The 19711-nt window shown below is 44.5% G+C and overlaps 1 protein-coding gene across 1 annotated transcript; it reads right to left on the reverse strand.

Moving 5' to 3' along the window:
* Positions 1 to 18392: 18392 nt before the first annotated feature.
* LOC138875191 (uncharacterized) lies at positions 18393 to 19164 on the reverse strand. The gene is made up of 3 exons (XM_070154015.1): positions 19133 to 19164; positions 18735 to 19051; positions 18393 to 18496 (listed from the first exon to the last, which is right to left on the reverse strand). Exons 1-3 carry the CDS (start codon positions 19162 to 19164, stop codon positions 18393 to 18395), a joined length of 453 nt encoding a protein of 150 aa, XP_070010116.1.
* Positions 19165 to 19711: the final 547 nt, after the last annotated feature.

The raw sequence follows: 19711 nt of genomic DNA on the forward strand, positions 1-19711 counted from the left end.
TTTGCGTAAGCAGTCTGGGCGTGTAGCCGGAAAGCCAATATGTGAAAATCTATGAAAATGATAAATTTTGACTATAAAATGAATTAAGTTGACTTCTGTCAATATTTTGGGTAAATGGACCCGGACCTGTAATTGACGGTCCTGGAGGGTCTGTAGGAAAATATGGGACTTGGGCGTATGCTCGGAATCGAATTCCGATGTCCCAAGCCTGAGAAATGAATTTTTAAAGAAAATTGCTTTTTGTAATTGTTTATGAGTTTTGGAAATGAATTGTGATTAAAATTTGATGGTATCGGGCCCGTATTTTGGTTCCGGCGACCGGTACAAGCCTTATATGTGATTTAAGTTAAGTCTGTAAAATTTGGTAAGAAACGCACTTGAAACGACGTGAATCATATCGTTTTTGGGAAAATTGGAAATTTGAAGTTCTTAAGAAAATTCCATGATTTTGATGCTAAATTCATAGTTGGTGATGTTATTTTAATGATTTGAATGTACGAGCGAGTCCGTATGATATTTTTAGGTTGGTGTGCATGCTTGGTTTGGAGCCCCGAGGGCTCGGGTGAGTGTTGGAAAGGCCACGAGATGAATTTTTAGACTTAAGGAATTGCAGGTTTCAACTATTTCTGTGCAGGCCTGTAGGCTTCGCATTTGCGACTGGTCGCAATTGAGAAAGCAGCCCAGGCCAGCCTATCTTCGCAATTGCGAGGATTTTGATAGCAGTTGCAATCCCCCAGCTTAAGTTTAGTCGCCGCAAATGCAACATATGGATCGCAATTCCCAGCTCGCAAATGCGAGCCTTTTTTCGCAAATCCGAACCTAGTAGAGGCCGGGGTTCGCAATTGCGAACCCTGTTCGCAATCTCCATATCTGCAACCTGCAATTTTTATACTTAGCCGAAAATCAACCATTTTTCACATCTTTTTAAAACACAAACTCCCTAAGGCGATTTTTCAAGAACAACTCTTCTTCCAAATCTATTGTAAGTCAATATTAACTCGTTTTCTTCAATCATTAACTTCTTTTATCATGATTTCAACTCAAAATCAATGATTTTCATAGGGGATTGGGTGTTTGGGGTAGAAACTAGGTTTTTCAAAAATTGGGGATTTGGACCTTGATTTGAGGTCTGATTTCAAAACAAATTATATATTTAGGTTCGTGGGGGAATAGGTAATCGGGTTTTGGTTCGAACCTTGGGTTTTGACCATGTGGGCCCAGGGCGATTTTTGACTTTTTGGGTAAAACTTTGGAAAACTCATTTTCATGCATTGGGGTTGATTTATTTAGCGTTTATTGATGTAATTAAGTAACTTGTGGCTAGATACGAGTGAATTGGTGGTGGAATCAAGGGGTAAAGCGATAATTGAGACGTGAATTGTGTTAGTGGCATCGAGGTAAGTGTTTGGTCTTACCTTAGCTTGAGGGATTAGGAGTTGTGTCCTATTTACTACATGTTTCTTGTTGAGTACGACGTATAGGTATGGTGACGAGTATCTATACATTGGTGTCGAGCATGAACATGAGTCTTGAATTGTAATTTATTGTGTTCTTAATTTATACTACAGATGATTAAGTTGATGATTCTCTGTATTGAGTAAGGATTGTGATTATTCTCGTAGAAATTACTTATGGTTGACTATTGGTGTTAGCTGCAGTAGTTAGATGTTGGAACAAGTTTGTTATAGATGTTTCCCCCTTGCCGGGATGTATTTACTTATACTGTCGATTCCTTTGCCGGGATAGTGCAGTTATTTATTGATCCCTTGTTGGGACTCTTGTTATGATGGTTGTTGATTCCATATGTGGAGGGGGTTGTGCGCCGCAACAATGTTATATTTGGATCGGGTTGCACGCCGCAACAATATTATATGTGGATCGGGTTGCACGCCGCAACAATGATATAAATGGATCGGGTTGCACGCCACAACAATAATATAATTGGATCGGGTTGCATGCCACAACAGTGATAAATGATATGGATCGGGTTGCAAGTCGCAACAGTGTTGTTATATGTTGGGATCGGGTTGCGCGCCGCAACAATTGATGATGCAAGTGTTTATAGATTAGATACAAGTTCCTTATTGTTTTGCTGTGAATTTTAAGTTGTCCTTATGCCTTTACTCTTGATTTACTGTTGATATTGATATACCCCCGCAGCATGTACCCCCTCCCATCTTTACTTGTTGTTCCTATTTTATTTTCCGTTGTATATTATATAACTATATAGGTTTATCTGCTAGTCTGGTCCTAGCCTCGTTACTACTTCGCTGAGGTTAGGCTATGCACTTACCAGCACATGGGGTCGGTTGTGCTGATGCTACAGTCTGCACTATGTGCCGATCCCGGAGTAGCTTTTGGACAGTAGCATTTGGGGTGGCTACCTTCAGTCCGGCTAGAGATCCCGAGGAAGTCCTGCAGGCGTCCGCAGGCCCTGCGTTCTCTTCTATCTTATTATGTATTCTGTTTTCAGTTGTTTTTTAGACAGGTTGTACATCATTTTCAGACATTTGCTTGTAGAATTCATTGATAGTCCGTGATATTGTGACACCGGATTCCGAGTAGAGACGTATGATAGCATTGTCGTACTGGCTTTAGTTGTTTTATCAGATTAAGTCTTTCGCTTGATTTTTATTTATCGTTAATATTTCAATGTTGATTACCTATTAATTCAAATTGTTAAAAAGGGCTAGAAATTAAAGAGTTAGTGATTCTTTATTTCGCGACTTGCCTAGCTTCAACGAGTAGGCGCCATCACGACTCCTAAAGGTGGAAAATCCGGGTCGTGACAGATTTTTACTTTAATGAAATCCAAGAGTTATTGCCCGTATAATACTTTAGTTTTGGGATCTGTCTTCATCAACTTGTTCCAAGAATTATTGTAAAATATCATGTATAAGCATGGAATTTGTTCTTCGGTAAATCCCTATTCTGGAGTCCATTTATGAATCCATGGGATAGAGAATTCAATAAAAAAGTATACCTTGTCAATCCTTTCTATGTGACAGATATGATCAGTGTTATATAATTTGTTCAAATCTGGTGAAACCTTAGCCCATTCTTTGTATAACCCAAGAAAAGGATCAGGCAAATTTTTTATTGTTGGACCATAGTATAACCACCAGTTTAGGAACCAATTAGGAATTGGTCCTGCAAATATCTTTGCACATACCTTTATAAACCAAGTATGTTTATGTCTTTCATTGTTGTAATAAAGCATTTTATCAAAGGCTTGGATATAATCCCAGCACATAAAGTTCATCAAAGATTTATTAAGGCTTATCTGCCTTTCTTTCATCGTGGAAATTCTCCAATCTTCAACAGATATAATCTGTTTCATAATAATCTATGAGAAGTTATAAACATTCTCATTGGTGTTATAACCAGAGAAGTGCTAAAATTCTGCACTGCCTGTACTGGTGAAAATAGTCTCGTAATACGAATGGGTTTTGTATGACTCACCCCGATAGTATAATCCATTAATCAAATATCTGTGGAATATTTTCCATGGCTCATATTTTCTCTGAATCTCAGAGTTTTACAAAAGAAATATCATTTCTTTGTTTGCTAGCTTTTCATAGGACTTGATATCATCAGTGTCCTCTTCTTTAGCAACTAAAACAAATGTATCACTTTGCTTTTGAGCGGCTAAATACGCCTGCAGATGACAGTATAATGGACTATCTTCTGGAATATCTTCTAGATGAATGGAAGTTGTTGATGAAGATTCTCCTTTAAGAGGAACCTTTGGCTTAATCAAGCTTCCCTTTCCCATTTGTATTACTGGGGAATTAGATGAGGATCTGTATGACGATCCTTGAGAATATGATCTTCCTGAGGAGGAGGATAATTGTCAGGACCCTAGTTCTCCCTCCGTGAACCATCGTGATGGCACCTAGTCCTCTACGATTAGGTAAGCCTAAATTGATAAAGATAACCAAAGTGCGGAATAAGAACTGTATACGGCAAATTCGGAGGCCCGGAATCCCCAACATGGGGTTATCTCGCGGTCATGACCGTCTAAGCTCGAAGGTAAGGTCAAGACTCATCCTCGGGGTTCGCCTCAAGTTGATCCGTAGAGTGTTGTATTTCGACTAATGCTACAGGCAGTGGCAAGCAAGGGCGAAGCTCCCGAATCACACGGCTCGACCTGACAAAGGCCGGCCTACCCAGGGCCTGTGCTGAGGCATCACATCAAGCCATCCCATCTCCTTACTTTATGCTTTGTCTCCACACATTTATGATCGAGTCCCTCCCCTATATAAAAGGGGCTCACTCCACCTTTTAAACGACTGATGTTGCTCCATTTCTCCACAAGTGCAATAATATCTCTTTCTCTCTCTCTCCTTTCTTCTAAGCCATTTGTTCTCATTGGCCCGAGGCCACCTCGCGTTCATTATTTTCTTACTTGTTCTACGCCCGTATAGCTGCGAAATGGCCATAAAGAGCCTTACTTAAACGTATTTTTACTCGTTATCCCTTCCCTGATTGTCCCCGATAGCTCGATCCCCGCTCGAGCCTCGGCCCTGAGGCCTCCATCGATCTGCTCCACGCTCAGGCAACCGGCCCCTTCGGTTTGCTTAGTGCTTCGTCTTAGCTCACATCTTATCTTCGCACTTAGCATTTCAAGCATCAACTGCGCTAAAAGCTTGCTCTGGAATAGATCACGTATTTTTAGAACCCCATTTGAAAATTTAATTTTTGTTACCATTTTCACAGTAAACAGTTTGGCGCCCACCGTGGGGCTAAAAATAATAGTGATTATTTTCTTGCTGGTTTCATCATCTAAACGCACGTTATCTCTCACACTTCTTTTTGCCCAAGATCTTCGCTTTCAGGGTAGAACATCGGGCCCAGCTGGTGAGATGGACAACAGAGTCCTCAAAAGCAACAGGGATATGGACGCGGCCGATCCAAAGTTCGAGGCATCCCCAACATAGCGTCCATATGATTACCGGAGGAACTAGCGACCTCCGAGGACCCGTGTCCAAATGAACAAAAATATCCACTACAGAAGAGGGATCAGCCCGAAAACGCTTATCCAAAGAAACCCTCGTATTCGCTGAGGAAGACCTCGAGGCCATGGGGGAACTGCACAACGACGCGCTGGTGATCTCATTTCTCTTAAATAATACAAGGATAAAGTGTGTGCATGTGGACCCAGGCAGTTCGGCTAACATAATCAGGTCAAAAGTAGTAGAACAGCTGGGGCTACTTAAGCAAGTTATTCCATCCCCCGAGTCCTCCACAGCTTCAACATGGTCGGAGAAGAAACGAAAGGAGAGATAATCCTCCCGATCGACACGTCTAGCATGACCCAAAGCACCGAGTTTCAGGTCATCGACGGCAACATGAGGTACAAAGCCTTACTTGGAAGACCTTGGATACATAATATAAGGGAGGTACCCTCGACCTTGCACCAAGTAATAAGATTCCCCTCAAGAGATGGCATTACGATAATACACGAAGAACAGGGGGCAGCAAGGGAGATGTTCATGATCCATCATGAGACGCCGACCCCTATGCACTCGGTCTCAAATAAGTAAAGCAGCGTGAAGACTCTAGGAGACGACGAAGAAGATTTCTTCGCCCCCAAACTTTTTTCGCCCCCGAAGAATCAGATGCGACCAAGTCAACGATCGAGGAGCTAGAGCAGACTGTTCTGACCGAGAACCTCCTAGATTGCAAGGTATACGTGGGAACGGGGCTGACCCCGGAACTCAGGACAAGGTTCATTCAATTTCTTAGTAATACCATCGACTGTTTTGCCTAGTTCCACTTAGACATGACTGGTATCCCTCCGGAAATAACCTCCCATCGGTTTAACGTCGACACCAAATTCAAACCCAGAAAACAAAAGAGACCGTAGTCCGAGGTAAAGCACACCTTCATCAAAGAGGAGGTAGCAAAACTTCTTAAAATCGGATCCATCAGGGAGGTAAAGTATCCCGAGTAGCTAGCTAACGTAGTAATAGTACCAAAAAGGGGAATAAATTAAGAATGTGCGTAGATTATAAAGATTTAAATAAAGCATGCCCCAAAGATTCCTTCTCGTTGCCTAATATCGATCGTTTGATCGATGCCACGGCTGACCACGAGACCCTCACCTTCCTCGATGCCTACTCGGGGTACAATTATATCCAGATGAACCCCAAGGATAGGGAAAAGACCTCATTTATCACAAAATATGGTACATACTACTATAACGTAATGCCCTTCGGCTAAAAAACGCAGGAGCAACGTACCAACGCCTAGGTAATAAAATGTTCAGGCATCAAATATGTAAGTCAATGGATGTATACATCGATGATATGCTAGTTAAATCCCTACGCACAGAGGACCATCTGACTCATTTGCAGGAAACTTTTGACATCCTCAGAAGCTACAACATGAAGCTAAATCCCAAAAAGTGCGCCTTCGGTGTAGGATCGGGCAAATTCCTGGGCTTCGTGGTCTCAAACAGGGGGATCGAGATCAACCCTGACAAAATAAAGGCCATCGAAGAAATCACAGTGGTAAACAATGTAAAAGTCGTCCAACGATTGACTGGGCGGATCGCAGCCCTGGGCAGATTCATATCAAGGTCGTTAGACAAAAGCCATCACTTCTTCGCCCTGCTTAAAAGAAAGAGCAACTTCGAATGGACTCCGGAATGCCAACGCGCCCTGGAAGAACTGAAACGATACCTATATAGCCCGCCTTTGTTGCACATGTCCAAGGAGGATGAAACGCTGTATTTGTACCTGGCTATGTCTGAAATAGTTGTGAGCGGTGTATTAGTCCGAGAAGAGCAAGGTACACAATTTCTTGTGTATTGTGTAAGTCAAACTTTAGTGGATGCCGAAACCCGGTACCCCATCTGGAAAAATTGGCACTCGCACTAATAAGCGCTTCGAGCAAGCTAAAGTCTTACTTTCAGTGCCACCGCATTTGAGTCCTATCAACCTATCCCCTCCGGAGCATACTACAAAAACCTGAGCTGTTGGGTCGACTGGCCAAATGGGCCATTGAGCTCGGAGGGTATCATATCAAGTATCAACCTCGGACGTCCATTAAATCCCAGATCCTAGCGGATTTCGTGGCCGATATTTCGCCATCTCTCATCCCCGAGGTAGAGAAGGAACTTTTACTAAAGTCAGGCAAGGCCTCCGGGATGTGGACCCTATTCACGGACGGTGCCACAAACGTTAGAGGATTTGGACTCGGTATAGTCCTAAAGCCGCCCGTCAGTGACGTGATCCGACAATCCATAAAAATTGCGAAGCTACCCAACGATGAAGCCGAGTATGAGGATATGATTGTAGGTTTGGAGTTGGCCAAGGGCCTGGGGGCTGAGGTTATCAAGGCAAAATGCGATTCGCTCCTCGTGGTAAGTCAAGTAAGCGGGAACTACGAAGTTCGGGAATACAGAATGCAGAGGTATCTGGATAAAATCCAAGTCTCCTTGCGCCGCTTCAAGGAATGGACCTCAGCACTGCTTCAAGGAACGGTGAGGCTGATGCCTTGGCAAACCGGGGATCGTCCGCCGAGTAGGAAGACCTGCTCTCCAGGGCTGTGGTCCAGTTAATTAAGTCCGTGGTTGAGGAAGGCCACACGAAAATCAACTCCACCAGCCTGACATGGGATTGGAGAAACAAATACATCGCTTATCTAAAGGACGAGAAGCTGCCCGCCGACCCAAAAGAATCAAGAGCCTTACTAACCAGAGTGGCCTGTTTCTCGCTCGACGAAAATGGGGCCCTATACAGGAGAAAGTTCGACGGACCCCTAGCAGTATGTCTAGGACCGGGAGACACATATTATGTTCTCCGAGAGATCCACGAGGGCACCTGTAGAAACCACTCAGGGGCAGAGTCCCTAGTCAGAAAGGTAATCAGAGCAAGTTATTACTAGGATAGCGTGGAGAAAGACGCTAAGGAGTTCGTCCGAAGTTGAGACAAGTGTCAAAGATTCGCCCCCATGATTCACCAACCCGGTGAACAACTACATTCTGTCTTATCATCATGGCTATTTATGAAATGGGGAATGGACATTGTCGGCCCTTTGCCAACGGCACCAGGTAAAGCTAGATTCATTCTGTTTATGACTGATTACTTTTCAAAATGGGTAGAAGCGCAGGCCTTCGAAAAAATAAGAGAGAAAGAAGTCATCAACTTTATATGGGAACACGTCGTATGTCGGTTCGGAAACCCATCCGAAATAACATGTGACAACGGGAGACAATTCATTGAGAGTAAGGTAATAAAGTTCCTTGAGGACAACAAAATTAAAAGGATCCTTTCAACGCCATACCATTCGTGCGCAAACGGCCAATCTGAATCCACAAATAAAACCATCATTCAAAACCTGAAGAAGAAATTAGAAAGCTCCAAAAGAAAATGGCGAGAAACTCTACCTGTGATATTGTGGGCATATCGGACGACTTCAAAATCAAGCACAGGCGAAACGCCTTTCTCTTTAGCATACAACACTGAAGCACTAATACTAGTAGAGGTCTGGGAACCAAGCGCTAGATTCCTACATGCCAGCGAAGAGTCAAACCACGAGGCCATGGCGACAGCCCTCGAACTGCTCGATGAGAGATGGAAGGCCTCACTGGTTTGAATGGCGGCCCAGAAGCAGAAAATTGAAAGATACAACAATAGGAGAACGAACCTCAGATACTTCGACATCGGAGATTTGGTCCTAAGGAAGGTTACTCTCAGCACCCGAAATCCCAACGAAGGGAAACTAGGCCAGAATTGGGAAGGGCCATATCGTGTCCTCGGAATAGTTGGCAAAGGCTCTTATAAGCTTGGCACCATGGAAGGCGAACAACTCCCGAGTAACTGGAACATGTCGATGTTCAAGCGCGATATTACTGTTAGGGCCTCCGATCATGAAGTCCCCACGGGAGCCCCTAAGCAAGCATCGCTCTCTCTTACCTACAAATAGACTTTCACCCCGAAGCGGGTTTTCTTGCTGAAAGGGGCTTTTCTAACAAGACAACACGCCAGGACAAGCAGTTTAAGGAGCCGAGCCCATGTGGGTCAAGCTCATAACAATAGGGCAACATGTACTTACAACCTATATCTACGCCGAACAGTAGAAAATATATATATTTTCGGCATTCCGTTACGGCCTATATCTACTCCAAGCGATGAAGAATATCTTTTCGGCCTTTCATATTTCGAGAAAGGTTATTTCGACATATTCACGGCAAATGCTTCTCCATTAAATAAGGTCCCGAAATACTCGGAGACTTAAATGGTTTAGCACCCCCGCGACCCCAAGGTCGGGACTCCGGGATCACGAAGGCCTCGCGATACAACTCTAAGTTTACAAAAGGCGGTATTCAAGACTAAACTGATCTGATATACTCGAAGACTCAATATAAACAATTAGACAACTTGCACGACCTCAAGGTCGGAACTCCTGGCTTATTAAGCCCTTGGAAGGCAACTCTGAGCTCACAAGAAGCTGTCTTCAAGCTTAAACATACTTGATGACTCAGAGACTGCTATCAATCTCCACACAACTAGAAAAAATCAGAAATTGTAAGACCCTAACGGGCAGCCTCGGCATAACTAGATATATTATACAAACTGTAAGACCTCAACAGGCATGGAAAACTGTAAGACCTCAACAGGAATGACAAACTGTAAGACCTCAACAGGCATGAAAATCCTGATAATTAGGCTATACGTCACATTTGTAAGAATCCCTAAAGGGCATACCCTCGACGTAGAAACCTAAACTATAACTAATGATCAAAAATGGATACGGTCGAAACGGCTGATACAGCCCAAATAATGCGACTCGGGGATGCTCGACTATTGCTAAAAATTGCAAGCCATTACCCCGATATACTTCGGAAAGAATCGGTTAAAACAAGCTTCCCTCCACAGGCAAAAACAAGCCCCAATAATGTCGTCTCCAAAAAAGTAAAGGCGTCGATCTACTCGACCTACGAGCTATGAACCTTACGAGGTGATCGAATCATCGCCGACAATGACTTGAAATCGAGGTTCCTTTGGAGCCGACGACGGGAAATGCAAAACACTACAAAAAGACCTTAATGAGTGGATACAAAGCCTACACAAAGCCCACAGGTAAAATACAGCGTAAGAGCCATTGATGCCAGCAAAGCAAGCCTACGGGCCACATATTGAAAGGTCTCTACGACTAGACAACATAAGAGCCATTGTCGCCAGCTAAAAAATCATGACAACTTGAGGATTAAAACGAGCTCGAATTGTAACCCGATTCGGAGACCGGATCCAAAATAGTTAACTATACAAGACTACGGGCCACATATCAAAAGGTCTATACGACCAAGCGGCATAACTGCCACCATCGCCGGAAATTCAATAAAAGCTAGGGGTCGATTACAGCTTGAATCGCAATGCGATTCGGAGACTGGACCCGGAAAAGTTCAATATGACTAAAGCACGACATAAATACCACCATCGCGGAAATGCAGTGAAATCTAAGGGTCAATTACAGCTTGGATCGCAACGCGACCCAGAGACTGGGCCCGGAGATTATGATACGCCTATGGGCACAGCACAAGTACTACTGTCGCCAGGGTATCCATGAAATGTAAGGGCCAATTACAGCCCGGATTACAACGCGACCCAGACACTAGGCCCGAAAATTGCCAAACGCCCAAGGGCGGGAAATGAGAAGACATTATCGCCAATAAGGTAATTCAAGGATCAATTACAGCTCGGATCGCAACACGACCCGGAGACTAGGCCCAAAAATTGCCAAATGCCTAAGGGTGGGAAATGAGAAGACACTATCGCCAACCGAAAATTTAAGGTAATTCGTGGGTCGATTACAGCTTGGATCGCAACATGACCCGGAGACTAGGCCCAAAAATTGCCAAATGCCCAAGGGCGAGAAATGATAAGACACTATCGCCAACCAGAAATTTAAGGTAATTCGAGGATCAATTACAGCTCGGATCGCAACGCAACACAAAGACTGGGCCCAAATATTATAATATGCCTAAGGGCACGACATAAACGCCATACCGACTGGCCTAAGCAGGTCGCAAAGTAACACCGCAAGTCCAGTATTCACTCGCCATAGAGAGGGGATAAATCCACAAGATTCTTCCATATACATATGCTAAAATAAAAAGTGTTGTCTAATAGGCAGGGAGATCAACAGGAAAAACCAACAAAGCCTAAATCTATCGACGGCTCGGCAACCTCAAAGGTTGCATCTAGGCAATCACGGATCCCCTATCGGTCCCTTCTCGACAGCTTCCCCTCTCTCCGGGGACTCACCCCCATTTTTAACACCATTCGAGCTGCCTTCCAACTTGCCCTTGATGGTCAACCTTCGAAGATCCGGTCAAACACGGTCCACAACTCAAGGAAAAATTGGGCTCGCCCCCTCAAGGGTCCTCTCAACATAAGAATCTTCAGCGACCACTCCCTACCTGTGTACAAATACAAGCGCCTCGGTCTCAGCTCTGATCTGAAGCAATGCAGCCACCAGCCCAGAATGAAGACTCCTATACTTACCATTATCCTCCGTTGCATCCTGAAGCTGGAGTTCAACCGAGGTGACTCTCCTCCTAAGGTTGTCCCCCTCCGAGACCACCTCGTCCACACGACGGCTAAGCTCAAAGATTTCAGCATCCTTGGCCCAAAGCTCCGCCCTCAACAAAAGCCTCTCCTTCTCAAACAACATGGATAAGGGCCCATGGGGTTAGAAACAATAAAACCCCGCATAAACCCAAACAGTAGTCAGAACGGGAGGTGAATAACCTGTTCAGTTAGGAAGGCTTTCTCATGTTCCCGGCGGTCCACCTTGTCCTGATACAGGTCGAGAGACTGATTATAAAGTGCTTTAGCCTAAAAACATGTAAAAAGGTTAGGAGAATGAAGATCAGAGAACCCGATAAAACAAGTGAAGTTACAGGTGAAGTTACCCGCTCACAAAGCCTACCCATATCGCCAATGATGGAGGAGGTAGTAACATCAGAGCTACCCTCCGCGATGGTGGCCAGTCTCCCGAGGGCGTCTCCGCCTCAGATAAGTGCTCCCTCCTCGGAAAGGCCCCGGTGAGGCTCATCTTGCAATCTGGGTGGAAGAACTTCCCCCTATAAAGAATCAACAATAACCAAGGGCTTGCAGGGTCAGGCAGAATTTCCGCCCCTCGCTCATCCCGGTTCTCCAATCGAGGCTCCTCTACATTGCCTGCTGAGGGCGTCCCAGCTCGAGAAGGATTCTGGCCACCCGCCGAGTCAAGGCCAGTGCCTGATAGCCCATCCATTGCCTCGCTACCATAAGGACGGGTCACGTCAGCAGCAGACTCCTATTCAGAAGCGTTTGTCCCTTCGGTCCGAGGGGCATCCAACCCAAAAGGCCTTCGAGGAGTGCCAAAAAGCTACTTTCCCCCTCACCTTCAGCTCGGGGATTTTTTACCACCTCAGAGGACAGGACTAGAGAATCAACCTTGGACATCCCCGCTTTAGACCACTTGATCTTCGGTGGCTCGGCCAACATTCCCCTTTGCCTTTTCTTCTCCTCTCTAGGTACCGGGACGTCCCCTCCAACGGGTAGCACCTCCTTTGCTAGTAGAATTCTTCCTAGGCCTGCATAAATATGGAGGTCAAATGACAGAGCCACTGGTAGCAAGCTGAGCTAAAAAATGCGGGTGCATCAAAGCTCAGAACTCACCAAGGTTTTTTGCTTCCCACTAGGCCCGAGATAACTCCTGCCACATGCAATCGTTGTATGGACATCTTGAGTACAAATGGCTGACCCAACTCTGAAGATCCAACACCGCTCCAGGATAGATCGCTATGGCTGAAAAGACAAAGGAAAAGAAACAACGGAATTAGGGACATAAAAAGGAAACATCGAAGAGAAACAAATGCCCCACGTTCAATTACGCCTGGTGCTCCACTTCTCAGGGAACGACATCCCTTCCGCCAGAATCAAATCAGACGTCCTCACTCAGACAACTGACTCAGCCAACCGTCATCCCCGGATTCTTCGGTACATGCAAAAAGTGATCTCGGGGCTTGGCAATGAAGCCTGATTAATCGCCCGCAAAGGAGGTTAGGGCTATACATCCGGATCAAATGATTCAGAGTGAAGTGCATCCCCTCCACCATGCTCAAGTAATGCCTAATAATATATACCACGCGCCAGAAAGAAGGGTGAATCTGACCCAAAGTTACCTGGTAACTCCGGAAAAATTCAAGAATCACTGGGTCAATTGATGGCAAAGACGGTCCCGCCGGCCCCAAAGTGAATCGGTAGGTATACACACTCAGAAAATCGACCCTGTGAGCAGAGATGTCTTCGTCCTGAGCAGGAATCTCCACAAGCACGACATCCCCCCAACAACAATCGGCCCTCACACTCTCGACATCCGTTATGGAACTGACATATCGAGTTACCGGCTCGCGACTCCCTGACTTCGAGGAGGATCTCTCAATCATAAAATCTGAAGTCATCGCAAAAGGCCCTGGGACACACTCCTCGACGCGAGGCGGAGCGGTCACTTGACCGTGGAAGAGGATCGAAGAGGACGAACCCGCAATTTTCTGAGAAACAGCAATAGAAATATTCGCCATCTTTGAGAAAGTCCAAGAGAAAAAGAAAGGGAGAGAGGTCATGCTCCTAAAAAGAAGAAGCAAGGGGAAATGGAGAACATATTTCACTAAAGGGTTCTGGAAGCAGGAAAATACTTGAAAGGGGAGAAACGAATATTTATAAGAACATCATAGGTACATTAAAGGAGGCCAACCTACATGGTCAATGCTGGAATCCGCTATAATGACGCATATTGCACGACCTGGCAGCCCATAACCTCTTACAAAGATGCCAGAGTAAGCAAGAGTTCAGAACCATTTCTTATCGCTTTGCGTTTCCCTTACTCAGAGAAACGCAGAGACTATCTGTGTATGGCAAATCCGGGGGCCGGATTCCCCGACATGGGGTTATCTCGCTGTCATGACCGTCTAAACTCGAAGGCAAGGTCAAGACTCATCCTCGGGGTTCACCTCAAGTTGATCCGGAGAGTGTTGCATTTCGACTAATGCTACAGATTGTGGCAAGCAAGGGGGAAGCTCCCGAATCACACGGCTCGACCTGACAAAGGCCGGCCTACCCAGGGCCTGTGCTGAGGCATCATATCAAGCCATCCCATCTCCTTACTTTATGCTTTGTCTCCATACGTTTATGATCGAGTCTCCCCCTATCTAAAGGGGGCTCGCTCCACCTTGTAAATTACTGATGTTGCTCTATTTCTCCACAAGTGCAATAATATTTCTCTCTCTCTCTCTCTCCTTTCTTCTAAGCCATTTGTTCTCATTGTCCCGAGTCCACCTCGCGTTCATTATTTTCTCACTTATTCTACACCCGTCTAGCTGCGCAATGGCCATAAAGAGCCTAACTTAATCGTATTTTTGCTCGTTATCCCTTCCCCGACTATCCCCAATAGCTCGATCCCATCTCGAGCCTCGGCCCCGAGGCCTCCATCGATCTGCTTCACGCTCGGGCAACAGGCCCTTTCAGTTTGCTTACTACTTCGTCTTAGCTCACATCTTATCTTCGCACTTAGTATTTCAAGCATCAACTATCCTAAAAGCTAGCTCGGGAATAGATCACGTATTTTTAGAACCTCATTTACAAATTTAATTGTTGTTACCATTTTCACGGTAAATAAAAACAAATTAAAACAAAATGAAGAGTGATAAAATAGAGTTTAAAAGTGTCGCTCGGCATATACAACACAACATTCTAAGAATCAAGTACACTATCCCAAATGTCGGAAACACACGGAACCACAAGCCTTTGAATGTCTAACAATGTCTAACTTTAGAATATCTAACAAAGAAAAGAAAAATAGAAGGGCAAATGTTTAAAAGATAGAATAAAAAGGGGCTCCTCGATCTGCGGTTGCAGCAGATATACCTCAAAGTCTCTAGAGCAGTTGCCTCGCCTCACGGGTAATAGGGCTGAGTTGCAGTACCTGGATCTGCATATGAAAAACATGCGCAGAAGGGGCATGAGTACACCACAGCGGTACTCAGTAAGTGCCAAGGCTAACCTCGGTCGGGTAGTGATGAAGAAGGTTAGGACCCTACTGAGGTTAAATAAATATAAAGATCAACGGTATAGAATAGAACAGTATAAATAACTACAGCAGTAAAATAACACAGGATGTACAGGACAACAACAACTATACAGAAGCAAGGTAAACACAGAAAGGAAATACAGCTCAGCACCAATAATAACAATCAGGGATCTCCTAGGATACCGTCCTGTAGTCCCATATGTACATATCCAATGGATCTCCCGGGATCCCATCCCGTAGTTCAACTCATAGTGCACGGGGATCTACCAGAATCCTGTTCCGTATTCCAAATATAAATACCCAGTACTGGGGGAATTTACCGGATGCATTCCTGTAGTTCCATATAAATGTGCAGGGGGATCTACCGGAATCCCACATCCATAGTCCAAAAATAAACAGACAAGGGGGAGTTACCGAAATCCCACATCCGTAGTCCCAAAATAAATACACTGCATCAACAGGAAAATATACAGACATGGCAAAATTTCGTACTAAGGCAACAAGTGATTCTATCCTAGTATGCTCCACAGAATTCAGGTAAGGCAGGTTGAGCAAATAAAGCAATTAAGTCACTTAGATATGCTTTCCTAAGCTAACAACGGGCTTAATAGTGCAAGTAAAAGAAACAGGAAAGGAAACATACTAGTAATTACTTAAAGAAAAACTAGATTTCCAACAATTAGCACAAATACGCACTTGTCACCTCACGTACAAGGCATTTCAATTACCAAATATACCAATCCTAAGGGGAAGGTCCCCAACACAAGGTTAGACAAGCCACTTACCTCGTACCGGCTCAAAATCAACCCGAAACAACGCTCTTGCCACTAGTACTCGATGCCAAATGGCCCAAATATATTCAATTCAATTGCATAATGTAAATAACACATCAAGTAACTGATTCTACCTAGAAATTCTAAACTAATACGCAAAATTAGCTAAATAACCAAAATGACCCTCAGGTCCACGTCTCGGAATAGGGTAAAATTTATATTTTCAGAATCCTCACACTCTCACGAGTTCATGCATACCAAAATTATCCAAATCTAAGATGAAATTCCCAATCGAAAGATGAATTCTTGGTCTAAGAATTTTCTTCCAACGTTTCCCCAATTTTCATCTCCAATCCGAAATTAAATGATCAAAACTAACTATAGATTGATGGAATATAACTAGAAAGGTTAAAGAATCGTTACCCAATGATCTCCTCTTCAATTTCTTCTTAAAACGCCCTCCCCCGAGCTCCAAATCGAATTTCCAACTTTTAAAACTAAACCCTCGAAATTTCTTATTTCTGCCCAGTTATTTCCGCATCTGCGGTCAAGAGCGGTCCCGCATTTGCGGAACAATGGTCACATCTGCTACTTTTCACTTAGGGCCCAGATTCCGCATCTACAACTCCCCATTCCGCAGATGCGGTACCGCTCATGCAGAAATTCCACCGCTTTTGCGGTTCCTGTTGAACTCTCCAAATTTCGCTTCTGCGGTTAATCCGCCGCTTTTGCGGCTCCGCACCTGTGGTCCCACATTCGTAGGTGTGGTTATGATAGCAAAATAGCTGAAAGTAAAATTCAAATTCCAAAACATTTTCCGTCAAACATCCGAAATCATCCTGAGGCCCCCGGGACCTCAACCAAACCTACCAACATATTTCATAAATTCATTTAAACTTGTTCCAACCTTAGGAACGCTGAAAACAACATCAAAACACCTATTTTTCATCGGATTCAAGCCTAAGAATTCAAAATTCCGGTTTTGCGGTTAATCCGCCGCTTCTGCGGCTCCGCACCTGTGGTCCCACACTCGCAAGTATGGTTATGGTAGAAGAATAGCTGAAACTACAACTCAAATTCTAAAAATCTATCCGTCAACCATCCGAAATAATCCAGAGGCCCCCAAGACCTCAACCAAACCTACCAACATATTCCATAACTTCATTCAAACTTGTTCCAACCTTCGGAACGCTCAAAACAACATCAAAACACCTATTTTTCATCGGATTTAAGCCTAAGAATTCCAAAAACTCAAAAAATGCACTTTTGATCAAAAAGTCTATCAAACATCATTCGAATCACTTGAAATTTTGCACACACGTCACATTAAACACTATTGAGCTTCTCCAACTTCCAGAATTCCATTTCGACCCTCAGATCAAAATCTTACTATCGAACCGGAAACTTCAAAAATTCAACTTTCGGCATTTCAAGCCTAAATTAGCTACGGACCTCGAAAACAAAATCCAAACACGCTCCTAAACCCGAAGACACCCAACGGAGCTAACGGAACCATCAGATTTCCATTCTGAGGCCGTCTTCACACTATTCTGACTATGGTCAACTTTCCAACACTTAAGCTCTCATTTAGGGACTAAATGTCCCAAAACACTTTGAAACTCAAAACCGAACTTCTCGGCAAATCAAAATAGCAGAAATAAACTTGGGGAAACTGTTAATAGGGGATCGGGGTGTAATTTTTTAAGACGACCAGTTGGGTCGTCACATCCTCCTACACATAAACATTCGTTCGTCCTCGAACGAGCATAGAGACATACCTGAAGTAGTGAAAAGATAAGGGTAATGGCTGCGCATATCCTGCTCGGTCTTCCAGGTTGCTTCCTTGACCAGCTGACCCCGCCATTAAACCTTTACTACAGCAATGTTCTTTGACCTCAACTTTCTAACCTGCCTATCCAATATCGCTACTGGATCCTCAACATAAGATAGATCCTTGTCCAACTGGACTTTATTGAAATCCAACACGTGCGACGGATCACCGTGATACCTCCGGAGCATCGAAACATGAAATACCAGATGAACTCCAGCCAAACTGGGAGATAAAGCAAACTCATAAGCAATCTCCCCAACACACCTCAATATCTCAAAAGGACCAATAAACCTCGGACTCAAGTTCCCTTTCTTCCCAAATCTCATAACGCCTTTCATTGGCAAAACCCGAAGCAGAACCTGCTCTCTAACCATATAGGAAACATCTCGAACCTTCCGGTACGCGAAACTCTTCTATCTGGACTGGGCTGTATGGAGTCTATCCCGAATCACCTTAACCTTCTCTAAAGAATCCTGAACCAAGTTTGTGCCCATTAGTCTAGCCTCACCCGGCTCAAACCAACCCACTGGGGATTTATAACCCCTACCATATAAAGCCTCATACGGTGCCATCCAAATGCTGGATTGATAGCTGTTGTTGTAAGCAAACTCTGCCAATGGCAAAAACTGATCCCAAGACCCTCCAATCTCAATCACACACGCACTGAGCATATCCTCAAGAATCTGAATAGTGCACTCAGACTATCCGTCCGTCTGAGGGTGAAATATTTTACTCAACTCCATCAGAGTACCCAACTCATGCTGAATGGCTCTCCAGAACTGTGATGTGAACTGAGTACCTCTATCTGAAATGATGGAAACCGGAATACCATGCAGTCGAATAATATCCCGAATATAGATCTCTGCCAACCGCTCCGAGGAATAAGTAGTACACATAGGAATGAAATGAGCGGACTTGGTCAGCCGATCCACAATCACCGAAATAGCATCGAACTTTCTCAAAGCCCATGGGAGCCCAACTACAAAGTCTATGGAGATCCGCTCCCTTCCACTCCGAAATCTCTATATACCGAAACAACCCACCTGGTCTCTCATTCCCATACTTCACCAACAAACATTTGAGACACCGAGCAACAAATCCAACTATATCTTTCTTCATCCGCCTCCACCAATAGTGCTGCCTCAAATCCTGATACATCTTCACGGCACCCGGATGGATGGAATACCATGAACTATGGGCCTCCTCTAGAATCAACTCTCGAAGCCCATCAACATTAGCTGCACAAATCTGAACCTGCATCCTCAATACCCCATCATCACCAATAGTCACATCTCTGGCATCAGCGTATTGCACCTTGTCCTTAAGGACAAGAAAATAAGGGTCATCATACTGATGCTCCCTGATACAATCAAATAGGGAAGACCGAGAAACCACGCAATCTAGAACCCGACTAGGCTCCGAAATATCCAATCTCACAAACTGACAGGCTAAGGCCTGAACATCCATCGCCATAGGCCTCTCCGATATTGGTAAATAAGTCAAACTCCCAAAAATCTCTGCCCGGTGACTCAAAGCGTCAGCCACCACATTAGCCTTGCCCAGGTGATACAAAATAGTGGTGTTATAGTCCTTCAGCAACTCTAACCACCTCCTCTGGCGGAAATTTAGATCCTTTTGCTTGAACGAGTGCTGCAAGCTCCGATGGTCAGTATAAATCTCACAGGGAACCCCATATAAATAATTGCGCCAAATCTTCATGGCAAGAACAATGGAAGTTACTCAAGTTCATGAACAGGGTAGTTCTTCTCATGTATCTTCAACTGCCTGGATGTGTAGGTAATCACCCAACCATCCTGCATCAACACCGCTCTGAGGCCAATCCTCGAGGCATCACAATAAACCGTATAAGACCCCGAACCTGTAGGGAATATCAAAACTGGGGCTGTAGTTAAAGTTATCTTGAGCTTCTGAAAGCTCGCCTCACACTCCTCCATCAACTAAAACGGAGCACCCTTCTGGGTCAACCTGGTCATAGGGGCTGCAATCGATGAAAATCCCT

The sequence above is a fragment of the Nicotiana sylvestris genome, chromosome 8, assembly GCF_000393655.2.
Source record: "Nicotiana sylvestris chromosome 8, ASM39365v2, whole genome shotgun sequence".
Classification (NCBI taxonomy): Eukaryota; Viridiplantae; Streptophyta; class Magnoliopsida; order Solanales; family Solanaceae; genus Nicotiana; species Nicotiana sylvestris.

Excerpts from the sequence above, each read along its gene's own strand:
- LOC138875191 (XM_070154015.1), bottom strand. The coding sequence starts at position 19,164 with ATGGCGATGGATGTTCAGGCCTTAGCCTGTCA. Across the intron at positions 19,052-19,132 it reads GTTCAGGCCTTAGCCTGTCA|GGAGCATCAGTATGATGACC; the intron begins GTTTGTGAGATT and ends TGATTGTATCAG. Across the intron at positions 18,497-18,734 it reads GTATGGGAATGAGAGACCAG|ATAGAGGTACTCAGTTCACA; the intron begins GTGGGTTGTTTC and ends CCATCATTTCAG.